We start from the raw sequence: 23,983 nt of genomic DNA on the forward strand, positions 1-23,983 counted from the left end.
CAGGGCCGTCGCAAGGGGGGTGCGAGGCCCTGTGCGAAGTTGACATGCAAGGTCCTCTGCAATTGTGTGTGTGGAGGGGGGGGGGTTGCTATAGTAACGAACGCAACTTTAACACACATCTGATGATTGTGATGCCGTGCTCTCTGACATGTTTGCGCACGAATCTTGGTCACGCACATGCTCATAAGAATTGTAAGATCTACTGCATAATAATAATAATAAAGCAATTAAATAATTTAAGGATTAAATGTGATTTATGGGAATTAATCACATTTAGTAAACCTAAATTCTAGGTCTGTAGTTATATATGAAGTAGTAATCAATTTACACTATTTGAAAGTAATATTTTATTTTAAAATGTGCACATTCACTCTTATTCGTATGTCTAATAGTCGAAAACGCAAACGTCTCTTGTCACGTTCATTTATGATTTACATGAATCATGATCGCATATTTTCAATTCAAAACTTCATAAAAAGTTGAGTAGTTTGCATTACTAGATAGTCTATTACTGTCGGTCGCTGAACATTTCTACCATAAAACAGTTTTCTAATACAGTACTACTTACATCTTTCCACAAACATTCATTGCGTTGTGAGAGTGACTGTAAGACCCGCCTTCTTTGATTTGATTTTGCCGATCATTCTCGATCGTTTTGACATTGACGAGCGCTGTTGGACCACTGAGGCAGACCAGCCTATAAGTTTAGCTTTTAAAACTTTTTGTCATCCTACCAACAAACAGCTTTACTCATTCTTATACACAGAGTCTTATACTGCCTATCAGTTATGACTATTTTAGTTTTTAGAAAGACAAAATGGGTGGAAAAACAGTAATAAAAACGTAAATTACATAAAATACAGGCCAGGAGCGAGGCCCTCTAGAGGAGCAAGGCCCTGTGCGGTCAACCACTTGGCACAGCTCTTGCGACGGTAATGCTTGCATATTCCATATGCTCTCTTTTTAATTTTTGGTCTTTGTATGCATGCACCAGGTGGACGTTTTTAGGCAGTTGCACAACGTCTGGGTTTGTTCAGTGCTTCACACTGTCTGCTTTGCATTTTTTGATGCTGATTAGAAAAAGTTAATCTAAAAACAGTTCTTGATTTTCAATCTCAGACTCTGTGTGAATGGCACTTAATGCAGCACTGGGCCCAAATAATGGCACAATATCTTACCGAATATTGCAATATCGCAAATTTTGCTCAAACATATCCATGGAAACTCAGCAGACAACCAGAAGTAGCTGTAGTTTCTAAACCTGTATGATTTTTTTCTTCTTAATTGGAACATGAAAGAAGATTTTTTTTGCGATATTACCAGTGAACTACCACTTTAATATCATCCTCTGACTGACAGCCAAAGCTCTTACATTATAGGTGGCCAATCCTCTTCATGTTCTTATTCATAAATCTGTCTGGATTGGTGGAAAAGAAAAGTACTTTATCGGGGGAGGGATGCATTGTGACTCTGGCTGATCTTACAGACCTGCATCATGGCTTAAGAGCACATGAATTATGCATTTCATTGTGAGAGTAATTTTTATTATTGCAAAGGCTAACAATTTTTTTCATGAATTGTCTTTGTGCCTTACTTGTTGACTGTCTTTCCTCAATATTTCACTAACATCCTGACCTTAAAATGATTTGGTTACAACCTGTAACCTCCTCTCTGAAAAACAAAGCAGCTCTCCAAAAAAAGGGATTAGCAGAATGTAGCAGCGCTTCATTTTTATAGGTGCAGTTCTGGCATGTTGTTGCCTGTGTTTGAATGCGGAGACCTTCGTGAAAACAGGTTTAAGCTCACGACGGAAAATTGTGAGCTATTGTAAAAAGGGATGCAGACTCACGGGTCATAAGCTTCTCTTTCGCACTCTCTCTCTCTTCTCCCATGAGGCTTCACAGAGGATTATGTTTGTGCAATTGAAACTTGGCAAATGACTTCCCTCCCTCCCCCTCCAAAAAAAAAAAACATTTCAGCAGTGCTGCCAATCCGTCTTTATGTCTGAGCAGCAACTGTTGTTTTAGTTTAAATCTGAGATGAAGAACAAACAGATGAACAGGACAGGGAACATCCAGAGAAAGAACGAGAAATGCAGGTCAAAGAGTCAGAACCAAACAGCACCAAAAAACGGTAAGAAGAGAAAGGGCAAAAAGGCCAAAATGGGAAAGTCGGGTGAGTATTTCTCGAATCTAGATAAAAGACACAAGAATTATTCTTCATGATGATGCAATTCACAAATGTTTGTCGCTCTGTCTTTCAGCTCTGTCTTTCTTCTGAACACGTGTGTTTATTCTATATGTCTCATTACTCAACCCTCAGTTTCTCCTACCTCAATCAGTGTCCGGCTTCAGGCAGATGTTTATAATGGGCCGAGGCTAATGAAATGTTTATCGGCCCCACTTGGCAGTCATATGGTATTCTAAAGGAGCAGGAGCTGTGTATTATTCCCATATGGAGGTTTGACAGTGTATATATGGGTGTGTCTGTGTGTGCGTGTAAGGGAGCGCTTTAAAAGTAGCAGTTTAGAATCTTAAAAGATTGAAAGGGGGTTATAATGTTTTCCTGCAAGGCTTTGTGGTTTTGTTCCTTTGCGATCGGTGATCTCAGTGACTTCCAAACCGAACCAGGCCTCCATTTCAGCATCATTTGATTTCTCATTATAAAAGAGGCAGAGCGTTATAGGAGAAACAGCTGTAACATGCACGTGATGTGAGGAGGTGAATAAGTAAATCTCTTGCTTGACTGTTTCGGACGATCATACGGATGACGAAATTGCCAACTGCTTGATGCGGATGAGAAAAGCAGCATGTTGTGTGGTGCAGATGTTGCTTGGGAAGTTTCTAATAAACCTTTTGTTTATTTATGCATTTTAGATTGTCAGTACAAAGACTTGGTCATAGTCAGTCATAAATAAATCATTTAAAGATTAAGAAGAAGAATACAATCAAATGAGGCTGTGTGATACATTGACCTCCGGTGTCATGAGCATAAATGGCGACAGATGAAAATAATAATGACCAATTATGGTAATGTGGTTTGTTATGTGTCGGCATGCTCATGTAAACACAACAGAGGGTCGTTCAAGGCTTTCAGATGCAATTTCATGAACCCGTCATCACACTCCTGCTGTAATATAGGCCTGTGTTGCTGAGGCAAAACATTGTGACCAGTGCATTAGTTCTGAGGGTGTTAATCTCATCTACAACTACAGTTCATCAGTCTCAGACATCGCTGCGGTTACTTCATCTGTCTCTGTGGTCTTTGTGTTTTTCTATTACTAATATGACTTTTATACACATGCTAAGTTTGTTGTCATTCTGGTGAATTGTTTTGCTTAGTCACTGCTCATTAGCATGATAGAAAGAGAGCTTGGGGTATTGGGAAAGATATTTTTCATTGTTATTCGTCATTGCACTAGTATTTGTCTAGAGCAATTTTTAGAAACAGGGCGTGACCTGGAGAAAGCAATCCCTAGCATTCCCATTTATCTTAATGGCTATTACTCAGCTTCCGTACGTTCTGTGCAAGATGATAACCACATTCCTCAATGCCTGACTTAAAGCATTGATCGTTTTTTGGGGATTTTTCTTGTCCTGGCTAATTATAGAATGTAAACAGAGCTATTCTATGCTAGCAGTCCAAGCTGTTAAGTGAAGACTGATCGAAAAGATTTGTTGAAAATTTAAATTTGCTTTGAATTTGACAATTTTTATTTAAGACAATTAATTAAAATACAATAAACATTAGTATATTTTATATTATTTTTAGTAGTAAAGAGATAAATACATTGTAAATAAACACACACACGTTGGGTTTCCATGTTTTGTGGGTACATCCCATAGACATAGTGGTTTATACTGTGCAAACACTATTTCCTATCCCCTATCCCCTTACCCGAACCGTACCCCTCACATAAAACTTTCTGCATTTTTAGATTTTCCAAAAACTTAATCCAGTGTGATTTATAAGCTGTTTTGCTAATTTGGATCAAAAAAGGATTTTGGATATCTTTGTGGGGACATATTGTTCCCATAACGTAGGGTATATCTGAACCGCACACACACACACACACAAATCTTTTTATATATAGTTTTTTACTGTCTGTTGTGTTGGTCAAATACTGTCAATGCAGCCTTGATGAATATAAGAGACTACTTTCAAAAACATTACAAAAAATCTTACCGATCCCAAACTTTTAAACGCTAGTGTACATCTTGCAAAAAAAGTCAATGGAGAAAGATGCTTTTTGGCAGTAGAATTGAGTCATTTTGGTATCAACCAAGTGCGGCATATGTCCTTTAAAAGTGAAGCCAAAACATTTTGATCGCCATCTGGTGGCTGGCTGTAGTACAGGTCATAAACCGCGGGGTTTTTCTATTACTAATATGACTTTTATACACACGCTAAGTTTGTTGTCATTCTGGTGAATTGTTTCACTATTTAAACGAATGGGACTTGAGGCAAAATAAATAAACAAATTACACTTCAAATAAAATTTTCCCCAAAGATGTTTTCTGTCATTTTAAGTAGTTCTCATCACGCTGATGTACGTTCAAGTGTTCGTTTTTCTAATCCACCTTATTTTTCCCATAAGAGTGGACACGGCCATTTGTCAATTTTATGGGTCTGGCTTCCGGTCTCATTTGCTTCCAGCTATTTTTAGCTGTACAAAACAGCTCGTTTGGCTGCTTGATACTGCAAATTGGTGTGTCTTACCATAAAATTGCAATGTATTATCTTAATTATGAACACACCGGTTTGTAGTGCAAACAGTTTTACCATTTACTGCACGTTTTTATTCTTCTCGTTATTTCCCTATAGCAGCTAATGAACCAGAAGTCTCGCCCATATGCTTACTTCTGCATTGAAGAATATGGTGGATAAGTTTGCTTTTAGTTCGTAATTTGATTCTATAAAAACAGGGTGTGTGTCATGATTGTGAGCTTGTGATTGGGTCTGCGGGAGTTTGGGGGGTGACTTTGATACAGCAGACTCGGGCTCCAAATAGCATCATCACCGCAAGATGACAGCGGCTATACTGGGATGTTCTGGCTTCACTTTTCTATAGTAAAAAGAAGTGGAGAAGCATCATCCATCTTTTTTTACAGTCTATGATATCAACCAGCAGAATCTAACTGGGCCGTGCTAAACAGCAAAAACGTGACCAACTAACCCCTTGAATAACAGCCTGAGCTCACTGGAGGCATAAAGTGAAGGATAGGATGTTGAAGTGATCATCGCTGTCTATTTACCTTGGATTTTCTTCCTTCCTTTCTTTCTTTCTTTCTCTTGACTTATACAGATAGAATGACGAATAAGCATTTGGGCAACCAGACAAGTGCAGCATTGCAGATGGACGATGGAATGGAAGCAGAATTAAAAGACAACACAAATCAACAATGCGGCTGGTTTTCACGCAACCTGCTCCTTGCCCTCACCCTGCTAGGTGTGCTCGTGTGTGTGTGCGTGCATGTATGCATGTGTGGGAGTGTTTGTACACAACTTCAGATCTGCCTGTATCTCCTTCCTTGGAAGTTCAGGGGATTAAATAAATTTGCCATTTTATTGCCTGTTTGGTGGTCATAAACTAATAAAGCCTAGCAAGTCACAGTGAAGTGATAAGGACAAAGCAGCAGAGATGGTATTATCTCTAAAATTGTTGATAATATACGGGAAGAGATTAGTTAATTGCATATGCAAAAGGGGGGCGTTTAAGGCACAGCAGCTGGAAAGAGGAAAGAAATGGTCATGAAAAATAAAATATTGGGTCCAAAAACTATTTATAAATGTATAATACCACCAATTTAAACTCAGTTTGTCAGCCTTTATCGTCAGCTTTCATCTACTCCTTCTTTATACTTACATTCTTAGAAATATAAAAGATAACCCTTGTCTGTCGTTTCATAACTGTTATCATCGGTCAAACCGCAGACAAATACCAAACTAGCAAGTTCTCAGCAAACTTTTTGGCCCCAATGTAGTGACACTGTTTATACAACAGTAGTTTGAGATGTTGCAGATACAGGACAGTTATGCAGTGGTGCATGTGAAATACCCAGAATCCTAAAATGCTGTGATCCATACACCTTTTCATAAGCAGGCTCAACATAACCGGTGTAATCAACACTCTCACAGGTGTTATAGCGGGCACAGTGCTGGGCATGATGCTGCGTTATGTTCCTGATCTGGACACAAACACTCTCATGCTGATTTCATTCCCGGGAGACATCCTAATGAGGATGCTGAAGATGCTCATCCTGCCCCTCATCATCTCCAGTCTCATCACAGGTCAGTGCTCAAACACATGTGTTGTGTTTTAAGATTGCTAAATGGGAACAGAGTGTCTACAGCACCAGAAATGTTGATACAAGATCTCTCTCTTCTTCTGTCTGGCTCGCAGGCCTGGCCGGTCTGGATGCTCGCTCCAGTGGAAGAATGGGCTCCAGAGCAATGGTGTACTACATGTCCACCACAGTAATCGCTGCTGTTCTGGGTGTCATCCTGGTGCTTGGAATACACCCTGGGAACCCAAAACTCAGGTCCAGTCAGGTCAACTCCGCCCCCAAGAACCAAGAAGTTAGCAGTCTGGACGCCTTTCTGGATCTGATCCGAAACCTTTTCCCTGAGAACCTGGTCCAGGCCTGTTTTCAACAGGTAAAAAATTGTGCTCGTGCTTTGGAAAGTTTTAAATGTAATCACAAGATCGCCCAGCATGCACTTGGGGTCAGTGGTTTACCATGAAACCGGGTCCCGCCCAGTTTGTGTCTCTGATGACTTGTGGGCAATTTTTTTCTCTCTCTCTCTCTCTCTCTCTCTTCAGGATTTTCTCTATATTTGTGCTCTGTTGAAAGATTTTTTTTTGTCATCTTTCTGCATTTCTGTTGTTTAGAAAATGTAAATCTTTCAGAACTGTGGAACAGCAGGTTGCTCGTGATGTATATTGGGATCCTGGAGTCACATCCCTATTGGCCGATGGTTTCAGGCTGTCTGCGGCCAATGGTTCACAGCTGTTGTTTTTTGCATTGTTTGTTAATGGTTTTTGAGCATGAGGACATGTCATGCAACATGTCCTGTCCATCTGCCTAATTTGTCTTGCTTCTAACAAGTGACAGATGAATTTGTGTTGAGTTTGGCCAACAAACAATATAAGAATCATTTTCTCTTCTCTTTTAAAGTGGCCTATTTATTTTGCAATCGTAACGATGGATGATTATTTTCATTTAAGCATAGTTTTTTCCTGCTGTCAGATAAAAAAAAGTACAGTTATTGTCCGATTATTGTTTTTACATTGCAATTTCAACTGTGTTGTAAGTTGTAATTCCTGCATCCAACTTAGTTACCAGAGCCAAATTTTACCAGTAGCAAAATTTTGCTACTTTAGAACCGGTTGTTGTATTCAAAGGCCTAAGCATGAATATTTTTCAAAAGATTTTTCTTTTTTCTAAACTAAAAGATAAAATGAAAATGTTGTACATCATTCAGGTGTCACTCTACATATTTGTGATGTTCACTCCTTTTTAAATTAATTTAAAGATATCTTACGTTCACACTGTGGTTGATGTTTAGTATTGCAGAAGCACATGTTCTTCCATTTATTCTAAATAAGTGAGGCTTTTGAATGCTTAGGGTGACCATAGATCCTCTTTTTCCTGGACATGTCCCGGCCGAGATTTCTAAATTGCCTAAAATGTCTAAAATTGGCATCGGTTCCCTGTAGATCCCGCTTTCTCACGTGCCATGATTGGTCGATAATGTACAATGCCTGCATGCTATTGGTCAAACTTCTTTGCAGTCTTTACTTTCATCAAGTATGAAACTAATAGAAAACAAAGCCAAAAGGTGTGTTCGGCTTGAAGCGGCTCTGCGCAGATCAATCTGTGTGTGACGACAAAGTACCACGAGAGCGATTTGTCAGCATGCAGAGCATCTGCTCTCTAACAGTTCTCACAGTACTTTGATGTTACACACCGATCGGTCTGCGCAGCACCGCTTCAAGCCAAACACTCATATAAACTGGTCAATGTATGCAATTTAGAAATCCCGGCCAGAACATGTCCAGGAAAAAGAGGACGTATGGTCACCCTATGAGACGCAGCTCTTAACAGAGCACATAATAAACATTATTGTGGTGTGCATGAGACTGATTCCAGATAACCAAGCTCTCATCTGAGAATTTCCTTCTAATTGTTGTGTTTGCAGAGCTTTATATGCACCATTTCACAGCAGATCCACCTGGATCATAAGCTCTATCCCTGATAGTTTGTTTGCTTTGAATGCATTGCACATCACATGAGCAGCACCACACTAAAAATACTTTTACTTTCTAATGGAAGTGGGTCAAGACATTTTATGAGAACAACATTGCAGAGGATAGAGACTCAATAATATGACTATGACCAGTAAGATATAATCAAAGGTTATGTGTTTACTTCCAAAACAATATTTTTCTAAAGACATATCTTGTTGACGACTAAATATTTTCACCATACATACCATGGTAATTCATAATTTATACAATTAATTGTATTGTCCTGTTAAATAGAATGTTTGATAATAAAAATAACATTTACAATGCAGTAATAATATTATAATATAATTAATAATGATATTAATATATTTAAACTAGTGCTGTCAAACGATTAATCGAGATTAATCGCATCCAAAATAAAACTTTGTGTTTACATAATATATGTATGTGTACTTTGTATATTTATTATGTATATTATGTATATATAAATACACACACATACAGTATATATTTTGAAAATATTTACATGTATATATTTATGTTCATATAATTTATATTATATACAAATATATTTAATATATAAACATAACACTTTTTTCTTAAATATATACTGTATGTGTGTGTATTTACATATACATAATAATATACACCGAACACACACAATGTAAACAAAAACGATTAATCGTTTGACAGCACTAATTTATACTAAACTACTCTGTCAAAAAAAAAGTGTTGGTTACAGTTTAACGTAATCATCATATATTTCTTGCTTCCCTTTTCAGGTTCAAACGGTGCTGAAAAAAGTAGCTGTCCCAGTCCAGAACCAAACCGAACCGATCCTTGTCAACAGCAAAAAACTGGAAATGAAGTGGGGAATTAATGTTTTAGGTTAGAGTATATTCTGGGGTTTTTCTTTCTGTACTTAAAACACAAAATACAGCATAGATGTAATTTGAAGTAACAGCAAATACAAAAAAGTCTCATTTCATTTCAATTTGTGATGCATTATTGGAATACCAAATAATGTTATGATTTATCAATAGATGAATTTCTGTTTAATTTCTCTGTTTTTAAATGTCATTTTTCTCACCTCTCTGTGCTGTAAGGTTTGATTGGGTTCTTCATCACATTTGGTATCTGCATGGGGAAAATGGGAGAGAGGGGGAAGCTCATGTGTGATTTCTTCAACATCCTTAATGAGATCATCATGAAGATGGTGTCCATGATCATGTGGTCAGTATTTTTAACCTTTATCGTGATTATATATCTATTGCTGCAACTGAAACGAATGAATTTATTTTAGCCATTTTATGGGTGTCATCCACTCATAAATAACACTAATTAATCTCTCCATGTTTTGATTCCTGAAGCATGGGATAAAACAGGCTACAGAAGTGTAGAAGCCTATAAGGTTTTTTTTTACTAGGGAATTATTGTGTTTGAATCTGTCAAACATGTTCAGGGGTGTTCAGCAGAGTGAGAGAATTGGACAGAGAGAAAAGTATAGCATGTAAGGAAGAGGGAAAGAGGGGGATTTGTCAGGGAGAAAACAGCACAGGAATCTGAGAGAGTGCAACATCGTATTTGTGTTCCCATGAGTAAATGAGGGAGTTTTATTCTGGACGTAATATATCCTCCGACACATAAACCGCGGACAGATACCCACACGCTGGCAAAGACAGACATAGCAGAAAACAGATAGACTTATGAATCATGTCTGCAGAAATGAAATGCTTGATCCGTAATGCTAACAGGCCATTTTACAGCACTAAAGAAGTGAGACAGTGGAAAGAAACATGTTCGTTTCATATTCTAATACATCTTTAACATTAAAAGAACAAGCATGGAATAAGTAAATAGCCCAAAATAAAAGCATATGACAACAAAGACAGTCCCCGCTCTGCCCTGAGACCGTCCCATCTGTAACTAACTGTGTTCTGTGTTTTCCATTCACAGTATGTAAACTCTTCAAATGGTACAATAAACATCATCTGTTGCTTACCATAACACACAGTGAAATATTTATACACAGCATTTCAGATGAATTAAATTCAGACCACATAAGAAGTAACATCATCTCATATGTTGTTCAGGTTGTGAAACTGGGCCAATATGATGATCCCCTTGCAAGAAACTCCCTTCTAAAAATGTAAAGGGAGCTATATATGAATAAAGACTCATTTATAATGTGTGAAGAAAAAAAGTAAGTGTGATTATTAATGTAAAATAAATAAAATTGCCTTTGTACAAAAGATAAAAGAACTATATATACAGTGTAATAAATATTGTTCCAAAGCAGCTTTCCTGAGAATATTTTATTTTATTTTTAATAAAATATTTGTATTTTATTTTTAATAAACTATATATTTTTATTTATACATATTTTATTTATATTTTTACATTTATATTTTACCCCAATACAGAAGCCCTGAACCCATTTGCCAAGCCACACATTTTATTTTATTTTATTTTTAATCAAATATTTATTTTTATTTTATATTTATATTTTTTTATTTTCCACAAATGCAAACTTGATACAAACAAAATTGATTGATTGTCAAAAAATGCATTAAAATGTGTTTTTATTTTATACATTTAATGCTTGTTAAAGTTAGAGAAGTATTATGGCGCAGCAACAAAAACAAAAACACTTGACATCAACTCCAAACAGCTAAACTGACCAAACTAATAACTCCACTAATCTGTCCTCAGGTACTCACCAGTAGGCATTGCCTCCCTCATCTGTGGGAAAATTGCTGCTATCGGTGACCTGGAAATGGTGGCGAGGCAGCTGGGCATGTACATGGTCACGGTCATAGTCGGTCTCGTCATTCATGGCGGGCTCATCCTGCCAGTCATATTCTTCGCCGTGACTCGGAAAAACCCCTTCACGTTTTACTCTGGTATCTTCCAGGCTTGGATCACTGCTCTGGGAACGGCCAGCAGGTACAGGCAGCAGACTACTCCTCAGGCGTTTCATGGTGATAGAGTTCTGGCAGCACAGACTTAAGAGTTAAAGGTCACTTTTGTTTTAAAAAAGTTGCCTTGAGAAGCAAGATCTATCTCTGTTTTTCTCTCTTTTACATATAGCACTGCCAAAACACATTCTCATGTTGAAAAATGATATTTTATACTGGTATGTGGTCTCAGATGTTTTAATATAAACTCCAACATAACCAAACAAAAAAAGCATCAGATGGATGACTTATATTTTAGACACCACACAAATCATCCGCACTACCTAATCTGGCCAAACACATTCTCTGATGTTCTCCAGAATGGAAAGATTAATCAGTCTAAATGGATGGGAAATTATGGAAACATATTTTAGAGAGTTGTTTATGAATAAATCTGGGTTTACATCTGTTGCGCCAAATCATTTTCTGAATGTCAAACCAACTGTCAGTTTGGCACAGAATAGGCATTCAATCCTATCAACTTTGTTTTTTTATAATTATTGGTTTTGTGGGTTATTTAGGAAATAATGTTTAGTCAGAGCATTTTTTCACACAACAAATTAACATTTGTTAGACAATTATAATCGATTTAACTTTCTCTTTTTCAGTGCTGGGACGTTGCCAGTGACTTTTCGCTGTCTGGAGGAGAATCTAAAGATTGACAAGCGTGTGACCCGCTTTGTGCTGCCCATTGGAGCCACCATAAACATGGATGGCACTGCACTCTATGAGGCCGTAGCAGCCATTTTCATCGCCCAGATGAATGACATTGCCCTAGATGGAGGACAGATTGTCACTGTTAGGTAAGGAGATGTGGAACTGAAACAAGACAAATTGTGGCTTATGCAGTGGCTGCAATAAAGAAACCCTTGCATTACAACACATGCACGCAACAAAATCCCTTTATCTATGGAGGGATTTATTTCAAAGTGTCTTTTTAGTTGCAGCTTTTAAATTTTATTATTTTATTTGATTTTATTTTCATGTAAGACTTGATTCCTTATAATTCACTTTAAAATGGATTGAATTTTTAAAACACAGACACAGGTCTTATATATAAAATCCCACTATTTTAATGACTTCAAATTTGTAGTAATTTTTATGTATTGTATTTCATTTTAATATAAAATTATATCAAATAAAATTTTTAGGTTGTACCATCACATTTTAATGACCGCAAATTTGTAGACAATTATTTTAATTTATTTTATTTTACAGGTAAGATTTGATTCTGTATAATCCATTTTTAAAATGCCATTTGTCTCGTTTAAACATCTGCCTGCTGGTTCTCACACGCAGTCTGAATGCGGTCTTGATTTATGAGTCACATGTTTGGTTTTATGATCCTTTGTGTTGTGCCATAACAATCTGGTTATTATTACAATTATTATAATTGCTTTTTATTACCATGGCTCTATAATTGTGATACAGTTACAGAACAAAACTTTAACCTGCAGCTACATCACAGATGTGCCTCCTTGAACTGAGCTAGCATCTTCTTCCAATTCTTATTGTTATTTTCCTTCTTTCCTCCATTGAACTTTTTCTTTTTTTCACCCCCTCAATAGATCGTATCTGTCAGTGCCGCCCCATTCTGAATCTCAGTCGTGGTGGTATAATCCCTCTCTCTCTTTCTCTGCAGTATGACAGCGACTTTAGCCAGTGTGGGAGCGGCCAGTATTCCCAGTGCGGGTCTGGTCACCATGTTGCTAATCCTTACCGCCGTGGGCCTTCCAACTCAAGACATCAGCCTGCTCATCGCTGTCGACTGGCTTCTGTGAGTTCAAACAGCTCTGTTTGTGTTACGTACGGGCCCTGACGACGGCCCTGGTTTTGTCCTGACTAATTATCAACTGTCATCATGAACATAAACAGCTGTCCTGAGCTGTTCTGTGTCAGCGTTTAGAGCTGTTTTTGTGTGTCTTCAGCGACAGAATGCGCACCTCCATTAACGTGGTGGGCGACTCTTTCGGGGCGGGCATTGTGGACCACCTATCACGGGCAGAGCTCGCCATGATCGACGGGGGCATCCCTCTATCAGACGAGGTGTTTGTCCCCCCTCCACCTCTCCTCACTGAAATAGACCTCATAGACCCTATCAAGCCGCCCGAACTGCCCCCGCGCTCCCCGCGCCCCCCAAAGCTCAACCATCACGCCCCGTCTCTGACCCCTTCGCATCACTCGCCCCGCTCCGTCCGCTCTCCGTCACCTCACTCCATCCGCTCGCCCTCCCCTCGCTCCGTGTGCTCTCACTCCCCAAGGCCTTTCCGAACACATTCCCCTCGTCTTTTACGCAGGACGGAGCCTGGATACTGCGCCCTGCCCACTCATGACAACCAGGTGAGGCTTCATTCACAAAATATAAATATTAACATTTTTAAGCTATGTGTTTCTCAAATAAATGACTGCACAGATTGATTTTACAGAAATAGATCACCTAAAAATGTACTGTCTGTCATCATTTACTCACCTTCATGTCGTTCCAAACCTGTATGACTTTCTTTCTTCTGTGGAATGCAGAAGTCACTCTTTTTCTTTTCCATATACTACAAAAGTGACCAAACTGGTGTGCTGTGCTGCCAAGTCTTAATATGAGACAAATACAGTTATTTTTTGTTTTGTGTTTTTGCAAGAAACAGATGGAGAGCTAAGTCATTATTCAAGCTTATGTTAAGCTTCTTGACGTGTTTAGTAGAGTTCATGAGAGAAGTTACGCTGTCTGATCTGTGAACAAATCTTTCTTTTGAGTCTGATCTTGACAGTGAGGTGTTATATCCAGTTCACCAGTCTGAATAATTTGCTCGCAAATTGGACTGATCTGTGGAGTTCATCCTTTTTGAACCTTCCTTTGAAAACTTCTGTCCTTGTTCTTTGTAATTGCATGAAAAAGAGTGAATAAGATCTGCGGAAGAACAAATAGACTACACAATACAGAAAAAGTACACAAAAAATGTCTGTTTTATTTAATTTAGTTAAATTTATGATGTAAAAAAAATAATGGCAGCTGTGGTTTCCAGAAAAGTGTTTCAGGTATTACAAGATTTGGGCATTTTGGTGTCTGTATATTTTTCTAATTATACTTGTATATTTCATTAAACGATATATTGTTAATATTAAAATTGTTTAAAAGACAAAATACCATCAGAATCCTGAAATAAAGCAATAAGCCCCAAGAAGCCGTGGTTTACAGTGAATTTATGACAGCTAAGGGGCGTTGTTGTCGACGCGAAGCGACGTTATAAGCTGTTATTAGCTGTTATAAATTCACTGTAAACCACTGCTTCACGGTGCTTATTGCTTTTATAAAACGGTTATTCCATATATATAGAACGGTTTCACAAATTAAAACCGAGCAAATCACGTGTAATGATATTCTTCCACCAAACAATGTAGTTCCTCAGAATCAGTTGTGGTTGCAACAAAGTTGTTGCTGAGCAACACACAGACGTAAACAACGGTGTATGTTTGTAGAGTAATTTACAACAGCTTTGAATCAGAATCAAGGACCGGAACTAAATTATCCAGTAATTCATAGGTTTACTTGCAACCATAAATCTGACAGTAATTTCACCACAATGGTAAACCATTTACAGTTTTTCACTGTATATGACAGCTTACAGTTAATCAATAAACAGGTTTTACTTTAAGATGTTTACTGCAACATGTCTTTCTGTAAAAATGGCATTGTATTGACATGAGGGTGAGTAAACTATTCGTTTCAGTCTGATCAAGTAATTCCGATGTTCTTATACTGAGGTGTTTTTGTTGTGGATATGCTGTTAAAGGCCCTGGTTTTGTCCTGACTAATTATCAACTGTCATCATGAACATAAACAGCTGTCCTGAGCTGTTCTGTGTCAGCGTTTAGAGCTGTTTTTGTGTGTCTTCAGCGACAGAATGCGCACCTCCATTAACGTGGTGGGCGACTCTTTCGGGGCGGGCATTGTGGACCACCTATCACGGGCAGAGCTTGCCGTGATCGACGGGGACATCCCTCTATCAGACGAGGTGTTTGTCCCCCCTCCACCTCTCCTCACTGAAATAGACCTCATAGACCCTATCAAGCCGCCCGAACTGCCCCCGCGCTCCCCGCGCCCCCCAAAGCTCAACCATCACGCCCCGTCTCTGACCCCTTCGCATCACTCGCCCCGCTCCGTCCGCTCTCCGTCACCTCACTCCATCCGCTCGCCCTCCCCTCGCTCCGTGTGCTCTCACTCCCCAAGGCCTTTCCGAACACATTCCCCTCGTCTTTTACGCAGGACGGAGCCTGGATACTGCGCCCTGCCCACTCATGACAACCAGGTGAGGCTTCATTCACAAAATATAAATATTAACATTTTTAAGCTATGTGTTTCTCAAATAAATGACTGCACAGATTGATTTTACAGAAATAGATCACCTAAAAATGTACTGTCTGTCATCATTTACTCACCTTCATGTCGTTCCAAACCTGTATGACTTTCTTTCTTCTGTGGAATGCAGAAGTCACTCTTTTTCTTTTCCATATACTACAAAAGTGACCAAACTGGTGTGCTGTGCTGCCAAGTCTTAATATGAGACAAATACAGTTATTTTTTGTTTTGTGTTTTTGCAAGAAACAGATGGAGAGCTAAGTCATTATTCAAGCTTATGTTAAGCTTCTTGACGTGTTTAGTAGAGTTCATGAGAGAAGTTACGCTGTCTGATCTGTGAACAAATCTTTCTTTTGAGTCTGATCTTGACAGTGAGGTGTTATATCCAGTTCACCAGTCTGAATAATTTGCTCGCAAATTGGACTGATCTGTGGAGTTCATCCTTTTTGAACCTTCCTTTGAAAACTTCTGTCCTTGTTCTTTGTAATTGCATGAAAAAGAGTGAATAAGATCTGCGGAAGAACAAATAGACTACACAATACAGAAAAAGTACACAAAAAATGTCTGTTTTATTTAATTTAGTTAAATTTATGATGTAAAAAAAATAATGGCAGCTGTGGTTTCCAGAAAAGTGTTTCAGGTATTACAAGATTTGGGCATTTTGGTGTCTGTATATTTTTCTAATTATACTTGTATATTTCATTAAACGATATATTGTTAATATTAAAATTGTTTAAAAGACAAAATACCATCAGAATAATAAAATAAAGCAATAAGCCCCAAGAAGCCGTGGTTTACAGTGAATTTATGACAGCTAAGGGGCGTTGTTGTCGACGCGAAGCGACGTTATAAGCTGTTATTAGCTGTTATAAATTCACTGTAAACCACTGCTTCACGGTGCTTATTGCTTTTATAAAACGGTTATTCCATATATATAGAACGGTTTCACAAATTAAAACCGAGCAAATAACGTGTAATGATATTCTTCCACCAAACTATGTAGTTCCTCAGAATCAGTTGTGGTTGCAACAAAGTTGTTGCTGAGCAACACACAGACGTAAACAACGGTGTATGTTTGTAGAGTAATTTACAACAGCTTTGAATCAGAATCAAGGACCGGAACTAAATTATCCAGTAATTCATAGGTTTACTTGCAACCATAAATCTGACAGTAATTTCACCACAATGGTAAACCATTTACAGTTTTTCACTGTATATGACAGCTTACAGTTAATCAATAAACAGGTTTTACTTTAAGATGTTTACTGCAACATGTCTTTCTGTAAAAATGGCATTGTATTGACATGAGGGTGAGTAAACTATTCGTTTCAGTCTGATCAAGTAATTCCGATGTTCTTATACTGAGGTGTTTTTGTTGTGGATATGCTGTTAAAAGTCGCTCATCACTTCGCATCCCGCAGATTACCACTCTTCCCAGAGGTTTCCGAGAGAGAGGCAGAGACCGGGAACGAGACAGAGAAAGAGCGAGACTGCAGGAGCGGGAGCGGGATAAAGGGAGCGAGACTGAGGAGGACGAGGAGAAAGAAAGAATGATGGACGAGGCGAGCGACGGAGAAGAAAGCGACGACACGGCGTATGACAGGCGCCACAAGATCCCACCTTGTGACCTGCCCTGAACGAGACAGACAAAGCTGTGGCACATTTTCACAATACTTCTTCCGTATCTCAGAACCCACCTTTCTGGGTGAACGCTGGCATTTTTGTTGTTTGGCACAGACTTTGAGTACCTAGGTTTGTTGTGTGTTTGTTTTGCATTGATAAACTTGATATATAAGTGAATGGAGGGTTCACTATGTTTCTTAGTATCAGCTTTATAGTCTAGCAACTGTAACTGTTTGTAACTTGTAGCTTATTTGCTTTTACAGGATTTCAGTAATAAACCGGATGAGTGGCTCTGAGCGTTTATTGCACGTGCTCTGCCAATCTTGATTTTATTTATTCTTTGACTTCCCCATCATATAATTTATCTAGGCTACTGGGATACTGGTTATAACACTGGATGTCACTACACTGCACTGTAAATCCCAGACTTACTCAATGGTTCAGGGAAAAGATAGCCTTGACTCATTTGAGCTGCATTAGTTTACTTTTATAGTCAAGATGTCCTCTGTTCAGTTGCTAGTGCAACATAAACAGAATGACAACAGGCAGTTCAAATGAGTTGAAGCAGTTGGTTCCTATAAACAGTCCAAACGTTTTATGATTTGTTGGGCTTTTCTTTTGACGGTGGCGAGGACGTCACAAGCAGCTGTGAGTGACATGATGCAGTTTCTCTACATACCCTGTACATGTTCTTTCCCTTTCTGCGTGTCTTAAAAATGTGAATCATACACTAAAACATAATTTGCATGTACAGATTTACCAATACACTAGGTTTATACAATACACTGTTTATATTAGTGGGTGTGACATCAGGCTTACACACCTCAACATTACCAGGCCAAGTGCAGTTACACAAATCTGACATCATACTTTACTTTTATACACATTGTCCTTGCACAAGTCGTCCACTGTCATGCTGTATGAATGCCAGTGCAGTTTTCACTCACATCCAACCTATCATAAAAGAAATCACAAGTGAGATATTTTTTTTATTCACTTTTCATACTTTAAAACATATTGCCAAAGAATTGCAATATTTTCTTTGAAATAAAAATTATTTCATTGTTAAATTATAATAGTTTGTAAAATTATAATATTAATAAATTAAATTATAATAGTATTAAATCGTTTCAGTCTGATCAAGTAATTCCGATGTTCTTATACTGAGGTGTTTTTGTTGTGGATATGCTGTTAAAAGTCGCTCATCACTTCGCATCCCGCAGATTACCACTCTTCCCAGAGGTTTCCGAGAGAGAGGCAGAGACCGGGAAAGAGACAGAGAAAGAGCGAGACTGCAGGAGCGGGAGCGGGATAAAGGGAGCGAGACTGAGGAGGACGAGGAGAAAGAAAGAATGATGGACGAGGCGAGCGATCACATCCAACCTATCATAAAAGAAATCACAAGTGAGATATTTTTTTTATTCACTTTTCATACTTTAAAACATATTGCCAAAGAATTGCAATATTTTCTTTGAAATAAAAATTATTTCATTGTTAAATTATAATAGTTTGTAAAATTATAATATTAATAAATTAAATTATAATAGTATTAAATTATAATAGTAAAATAGTTGGAGGTCAATAATTTTTTTAAGAAATTAATACTTTATTCAGCAACGATGCATTAAATGTATCAAAAGTGACTGTAAAGTCATTTATCATGTTACAAAAGATTTCTGTGACAGAATATGTGATGTCCTTTTGAACTTTCGATTCATTGAAGAATCCTGAAATTACACTTAGCATATTTTATGTATTACTTTTACACAAAAATATTAAGCAGCACAACTGTTTTAAACATGAATAATAATAATAATACATGTTTCTTGAGCACCAAACAAAAACAAATTAGAATGATTTTTGAAGGCTCACATGACACTGAAGACTGAAGACACTGAATGATGCTGGAAATTCAGATTTAAAAAATGGAGTAATATTTCCTAATATTACAGTTATTACTGTACTTTTGATCAAATAAATACAGCCTTGGTGAACATTAGAGACTTAGAAAACATTCAAAATCTTACCGACCCCAAACATTTGAATGGTAGTGTTAATACAGATTTGCCATGATACCAAAGTCTGCAGTCAAGCGTCTCAGATTTCAGTAATCCTCATCTAAACCTTCCTATATCATAAGCAATGGACATTGTAGCTCTATAATCGTACTGTACATCAACAGTCATCTCATTTGTTTGCATTAGTATTTCTGAAACTGATTTCTGATTTCTTTTAAACTATGAAAGAGCAATGTTTTTTCTTTCCTTTACAATTCAAGGATTACTTTGATGTTAATATTGTTGCCATTTGCTATTATGGATTATGTTTATTGTCTAGAGTTGCACTCGAACTAGTAAAATTTTGTTTGTTATTCATGATGTATTTTGTCTGACTCGTGTATTTATCATGTCTGATAGACTTACATTTTCCCATGAAATCAACTGCTGTCTGTGGTGTGCGTAATAAAAACGTAACAATTTACGAGCGCTTTGTCCTTTAATGCCTCTTGTGTAAGAGTTGATGTCAACACGAGGCATGTTTAAATCCTGTCTCGCTCTCGCATTAAGACCGGTGGGCGAACGAAATCCCTTCATGCATGCAGAGTCAAAATTTCCTCACACAATGATGAGACAAAGACATCAAAACACATAATCCGCTCAAAGAAGAACGAGTGAGAAATCAAAGGATGGGAGAGAGCAGCAGATGGTCAGAAAGACGTCAATCCTCATTCTTCCTAGGACAACAACGAGGCAGAAGACATGATGATTACAAGGGACACTGACGTTATTGTGGGGACCCTGGACGTCACCGAGACGGAATGGGAAAGCTTAAAGGAGTTGTATTAAGATGAAAGGGCAAAATGGCAATTGGAGAAAAGGATGTGATTCTTTAGGGATTCTGTGATAAAAGACATTTGTCAACACTTGATGGAGTCCAGCTGTTCAATTACACCTCAGTATTTACAGTCTTTAATCATTTACAGGGATCTAACAATTATTGACAGACCGGGTTAGCAGGTTTGTGCTAACTTTTGATAAGATAAGACATGCACACTTGAACTTTTTCATTAAAAAGTTTCACTTGATGCCGCACTGCCCTCTCTAGCTGATGGGACGGTAGTGTAATGTCCTCGCGTCCTGTCATGAATGCACAGATGAGCATGAAACTCACTTTGAGTGCTTTTTATGGCCTCTTATCTGTTCTTGTTTAAACTGCCACCTCCACTCCCATTTCCTCCTAATACTGGGAAATAACTGAAACACTTTATATTAAATAAACAATGATTTATCTGCGATATGCAAACTTATATGCTATATGTTGTCCCCTGTCCTCTGAGATCAATGGCTTAACTAGCGTAGCCATGTAAGATTTACCATCAGTTTTTCCTCCTTCATTTCCTGAAAACAAGTTTGTTATCATTTTTCCTTTTCGTACTCAAGTGACTCATGGATTCTCTGTGGCTCTCTCATGCGTACCATATAAATACAAGTTTACAGAGACATGTCTTCTGTGTAGATCATCTTAGCATCTGGAGGTCTTGGAGGCATCGCAATTCAGTTTCACAAATTGGAGTTAGCCTCTTACTTTTTATATATCATTTACATTTAAGTCAGTTTTAAGGTTTATTATTACAGATATTTTATTTTTGAGAATATTTTTACGTTTGGATACCATCCATTTGTATTGATGACCACCTGGTCGGCTCGGTCAATCATGCAGTTTACCTGTTTTTTCATTTTTCTTGCTCTGTTTCCTCCTCTTCATTGGTGTATGTATGTTCCTGTACAGAACGTGCTTCTGCCATTTAGCTCGCAAGTCAGGGAACGCTTACTCTACACAGGTAATCTTAACCTTTAACCTATTGCAATAGTTGCAAATGAGTTTTATGCTTCTTTTTGAGCTGCAAGATGTTAGGATCTGCTTAATGTGGGTAACTGTGACTTGTGCTACTTTCTTCTGTCAATATGGCTATCTGGAATCAGTCAATCCTCTTTAGTTGGCGTGGTGATGTTACAATAAAAATGTATGCCTTTTATTTCAAGGCATTCATTTTGCACTGCAATTGTACTGTGTTTTGTTCCTAAAGAGCAAAGACCGGCTTGAAGTAATGGCAATCTGTGTGTTTTTATCCATTTTAGATAACAGAAAGTATGGGCTGTTCCTTGAAATGAAACCTGATGGCTCCGTTAGAGGGTCTCAAGAAGAGAAGCGCAACTGTAAGCAACTGCTGCAAACATTAAAGAGTTAAAGAACACAGTTTACTGACGGAGTACTATTGTAATCATTAAGTAACCCTCATTATGGCCTTACTTCTCAGAATGTCCTTCAAGGACAAATACCTTATAAGAAAAGATAATAATTATTCATAATATCTGTGATAACAAGGGTTATGCAAATAATAACAAATTGCATGCTGTAGGTGTGCTGAACCTGCGTTCAGTGAAAGCCGGGGAGACGGTCATCCAGAGTGCGGCTACATCTCTCTTCCTCTGCGTGGATGATAAAGACAACTTGAAAGGACAGGTCTGGACATTTTTCACACATCTTCACAAATTTGAAACATCCAATAGAGCATGGTCATTTAAAAACAAATAAATAAAAATATAATAATTTCATAAACTGAAAAATTACAATTAGTAAAAAGACACCATTCTAGCGTAGCAGAGAGAGAGCAGTGTATACATAAAATGGATACAAGCATTTACTATTTTGCCATTTAAAAGCAAATTGTACAAGCAAAATATACAATATTATAATTAGGGATGCTCCGATCCGCCATTTTCGCCTCAGATATTGGCCGATACCGATACCGAACCGATACCAGTCAAGTTTTTTTCCCCCATTTAAATAAATGTAGAATTTATATATCTCTGTGTGTGGAACTGATAATCATTCTTTCACAGTCTACTAGATACAGACTACTTCATTATAAAGAAAAATAAAATAAACAATAATTATGAAAAAATATATGCCTATGTATATTTATAATCTATGACAATAATGTTTGCCAACAAAGGGTATATTATAACAAAGTATTGAGATGAAATTTTGTTATTGACCAAATACTTGTTTTCCACCATAATTTGCAAATAAATTCTTTAAAAATCCTACAATGTGATTTTCTGGATTTTTTTTCTCATTTTGTCTCTCATAGTTGAGGTATACCTATGATGAAAATTACAGGCCTCTCTCATCTTTTTAAGTGGGAGAACTTGCACAATTGGTGGCTGACTAAATACTTTTTTTCCCCACTGTAGCTCACATTAAGCTATCATATGGCTTCAGAAGTAACACAGAATAATTTGCACAATCGGTGGAAAAAAAAAAGAAAATCTCGGATTTGGATCGGCTCTCTCTGACTGATACCCGATCCGAGAAAAATGGCACTATCGGAGCCGATACCCGATATGAATATCGGATCGGCGCATCCCTAATTATAAAATACAATTGTATTTAAAAATAATTTAGGTAATTATTAAAAACTTTATATAGTTAAGGTACTGAGTTTTTTTTTTTTTTAAAGAAATGTATGCTTTTATTTAGCAGTGAGGCATTAAATTGATCAAAATTGACAGTAACGACATTTATAATGTTACAGAGAATACATTTCAAATACATCTCCTTTTTTTCTGTTCATCGAAGAATCCTGAAAAAAAAAGAATCACGATTTTCACAACAAAAAATTATGCTGTATTCAACATTTTTTTCAGAATGTTTTTGAGCTGCAAATCAGCAAATTAAAATGATTTCTGAAGGATGATGTGACACTGAAGGCTGGAGTAATGATGCTGAAAAATCAGCTTCGCATCAAAGAAATAAATTACATTTTTTAAATATATTTATATTATATATTAAATATTAATATATAAACTAAATTACATTTCGATCAAATAGATGCAGCCTTGGTGAGCATAAGAGACATTTAAAAAAAACTATTTGTGTATTTTTTTAATGATTTGCACAACATTTAAAAGTCATTGATATTAAATGTATTTATAAATAATGTTTTTACAATTAATAATTCGTTTTCTCTTCACAACTACTCAAATTCTAGATTTGTCGAAATGTTGATTTTTATTTTATTACACATAATACTACATATCTTATTTTTTTATATTTATGTTTTTGAATCCTGTATTTCATTATTTATTAAATGTGGAATTGATTTGACATGGTTTGCAACACCTGTAGTAAACATTGAGTAAGCTGTTATATTTATTTAAGGTAACCTACATGAATCTCACTGGAGTCTTGCACACATTTGGGACTGAGCTTTGTTTTCTTTTTCAGCCGCACTACACTGAAGGAGACTGCACCTTTCAGGAATTGCTGCTGCAAGATGGATATTCTTATTTCCTTTCTCCACACACTAGGAAACCCGTGTCGCTCCCTTCAAAGCAGTCTGGGCAGAAACACGGTGCCCCACTTTCTCGGTTCCTCCCTGTTATGAATACTCAATTGGCAATGGCGGGGAAAGGAGAGGACAGCCAGATACAGGAGGTGAAACAGTATATTAAGGACATAAACCTGGACTCTGACGACCCACTAGGAATAGGAGCTCAGTCACACATTCAGACTGTCTTCAGTCCCAGTCTGCATAGTAGGAAATGAGGACTGGAGAACATCAGTTATGGAGGCATACTTTACATTATTACTGGACTGCGATGTTTAAAATGTTTTGTTACTGTATTTTTTTTTATATTTATTTGAACTTATTTATTTATTTGCTATGGTCTAAAATTATTTAAATTAATTTAAGTAACTTAAATATTGTTATATTAAACATCATACAATCGTTGG

At 37.3% G+C, this 23,983-nt stretch overlaps 2 protein-coding genes across 4 annotated transcripts in view; both read left to right on the forward strand.

The window, feature by feature from the left end:
- LOC107551162 (excitatory amino acid transporter 2-like) overlaps nucleotides 1-18,141 on the forward strand; it is a 31,565-nt gene extending 13,424 nt beyond the window's left edge. For 2 of the 3 annotated variants that reach the window (XM_016232679.1, XM_016232677.1), the window contains exons 2-11: nucleotides 5,306-5,449; nucleotides 6,139-6,291; nucleotides 6,404-6,657; nucleotides 9,034-9,139; nucleotides 9,358-9,484; nucleotides 10,964-11,197; nucleotides 11,817-12,011; nucleotides 12,851-12,985; nucleotides 13,137-13,548; nucleotides 16,981-18,141. In XM_016232679.1, coding sequence (XP_016088165.1) covers nucleotides 5,311-5,449; nucleotides 6,139-6,291; nucleotides 6,404-6,657; nucleotides 9,034-9,139; nucleotides 9,358-9,484; nucleotides 10,964-11,197; nucleotides 11,817-12,011; nucleotides 12,851-12,985; nucleotides 13,137-13,548; nucleotides 16,981-17,196 — 1,971 coding nt within the window. In that variant the 5' untranslated portion in view covers nucleotides 5,306-5,310 and the 3' untranslated portion in view covers nucleotides 17,197-18,141. Of the gene's footprint in view, nucleotides 1-1,872; nucleotides 2,176-5,305; nucleotides 5,450-6,138; nucleotides 6,292-6,403; nucleotides 6,658-9,033; nucleotides 9,140-9,357; nucleotides 9,485-10,963; nucleotides 11,198-11,816; nucleotides 12,012-12,850; nucleotides 12,986-13,136; nucleotides 13,549-16,980 lie in introns of those variants that run through there. The other variant, XM_016232676.1, reaches the window with a different exon arrangement.
- A 3,205-nt stretch (nucleotides 18,142-21,346) lies between these two features.
- On the forward strand, nucleotides 21,347-23,857 carry LOC107551145 (fibroblast growth factor 21-like). The gene is made up of 3 exons (XM_016232648.1): nucleotides 21,347-21,399; nucleotides 21,603-21,706; nucleotides 23,474-23,857. Exons 1-3 carry the CDS (start codon nucleotides 21,351-21,353, stop codon nucleotides 23,792-23,794), a joined length of 474 nt encoding a protein of 157 aa, XP_016088134.1. The 5' UTR covers nucleotides 21,347-21,350; the 3' UTR covers nucleotides 23,795-23,857.
- Nucleotides 23,858-23,983: the final 126 nt, after the last annotated feature.

Source organism: Sinocyclocheilus grahami, unplaced genomic scaffold (genome assembly GCF_001515645.1).
Source record: "Sinocyclocheilus grahami isolate Dianchi unplaced genomic scaffold, SAMN03320097.WGS_v1.1 scaffold416.1, whole genome shotgun sequence".
NCBI lineage: Eukaryota > Metazoa > Chordata > Actinopteri > Cypriniformes > Cyprinidae > Sinocyclocheilus > Sinocyclocheilus grahami.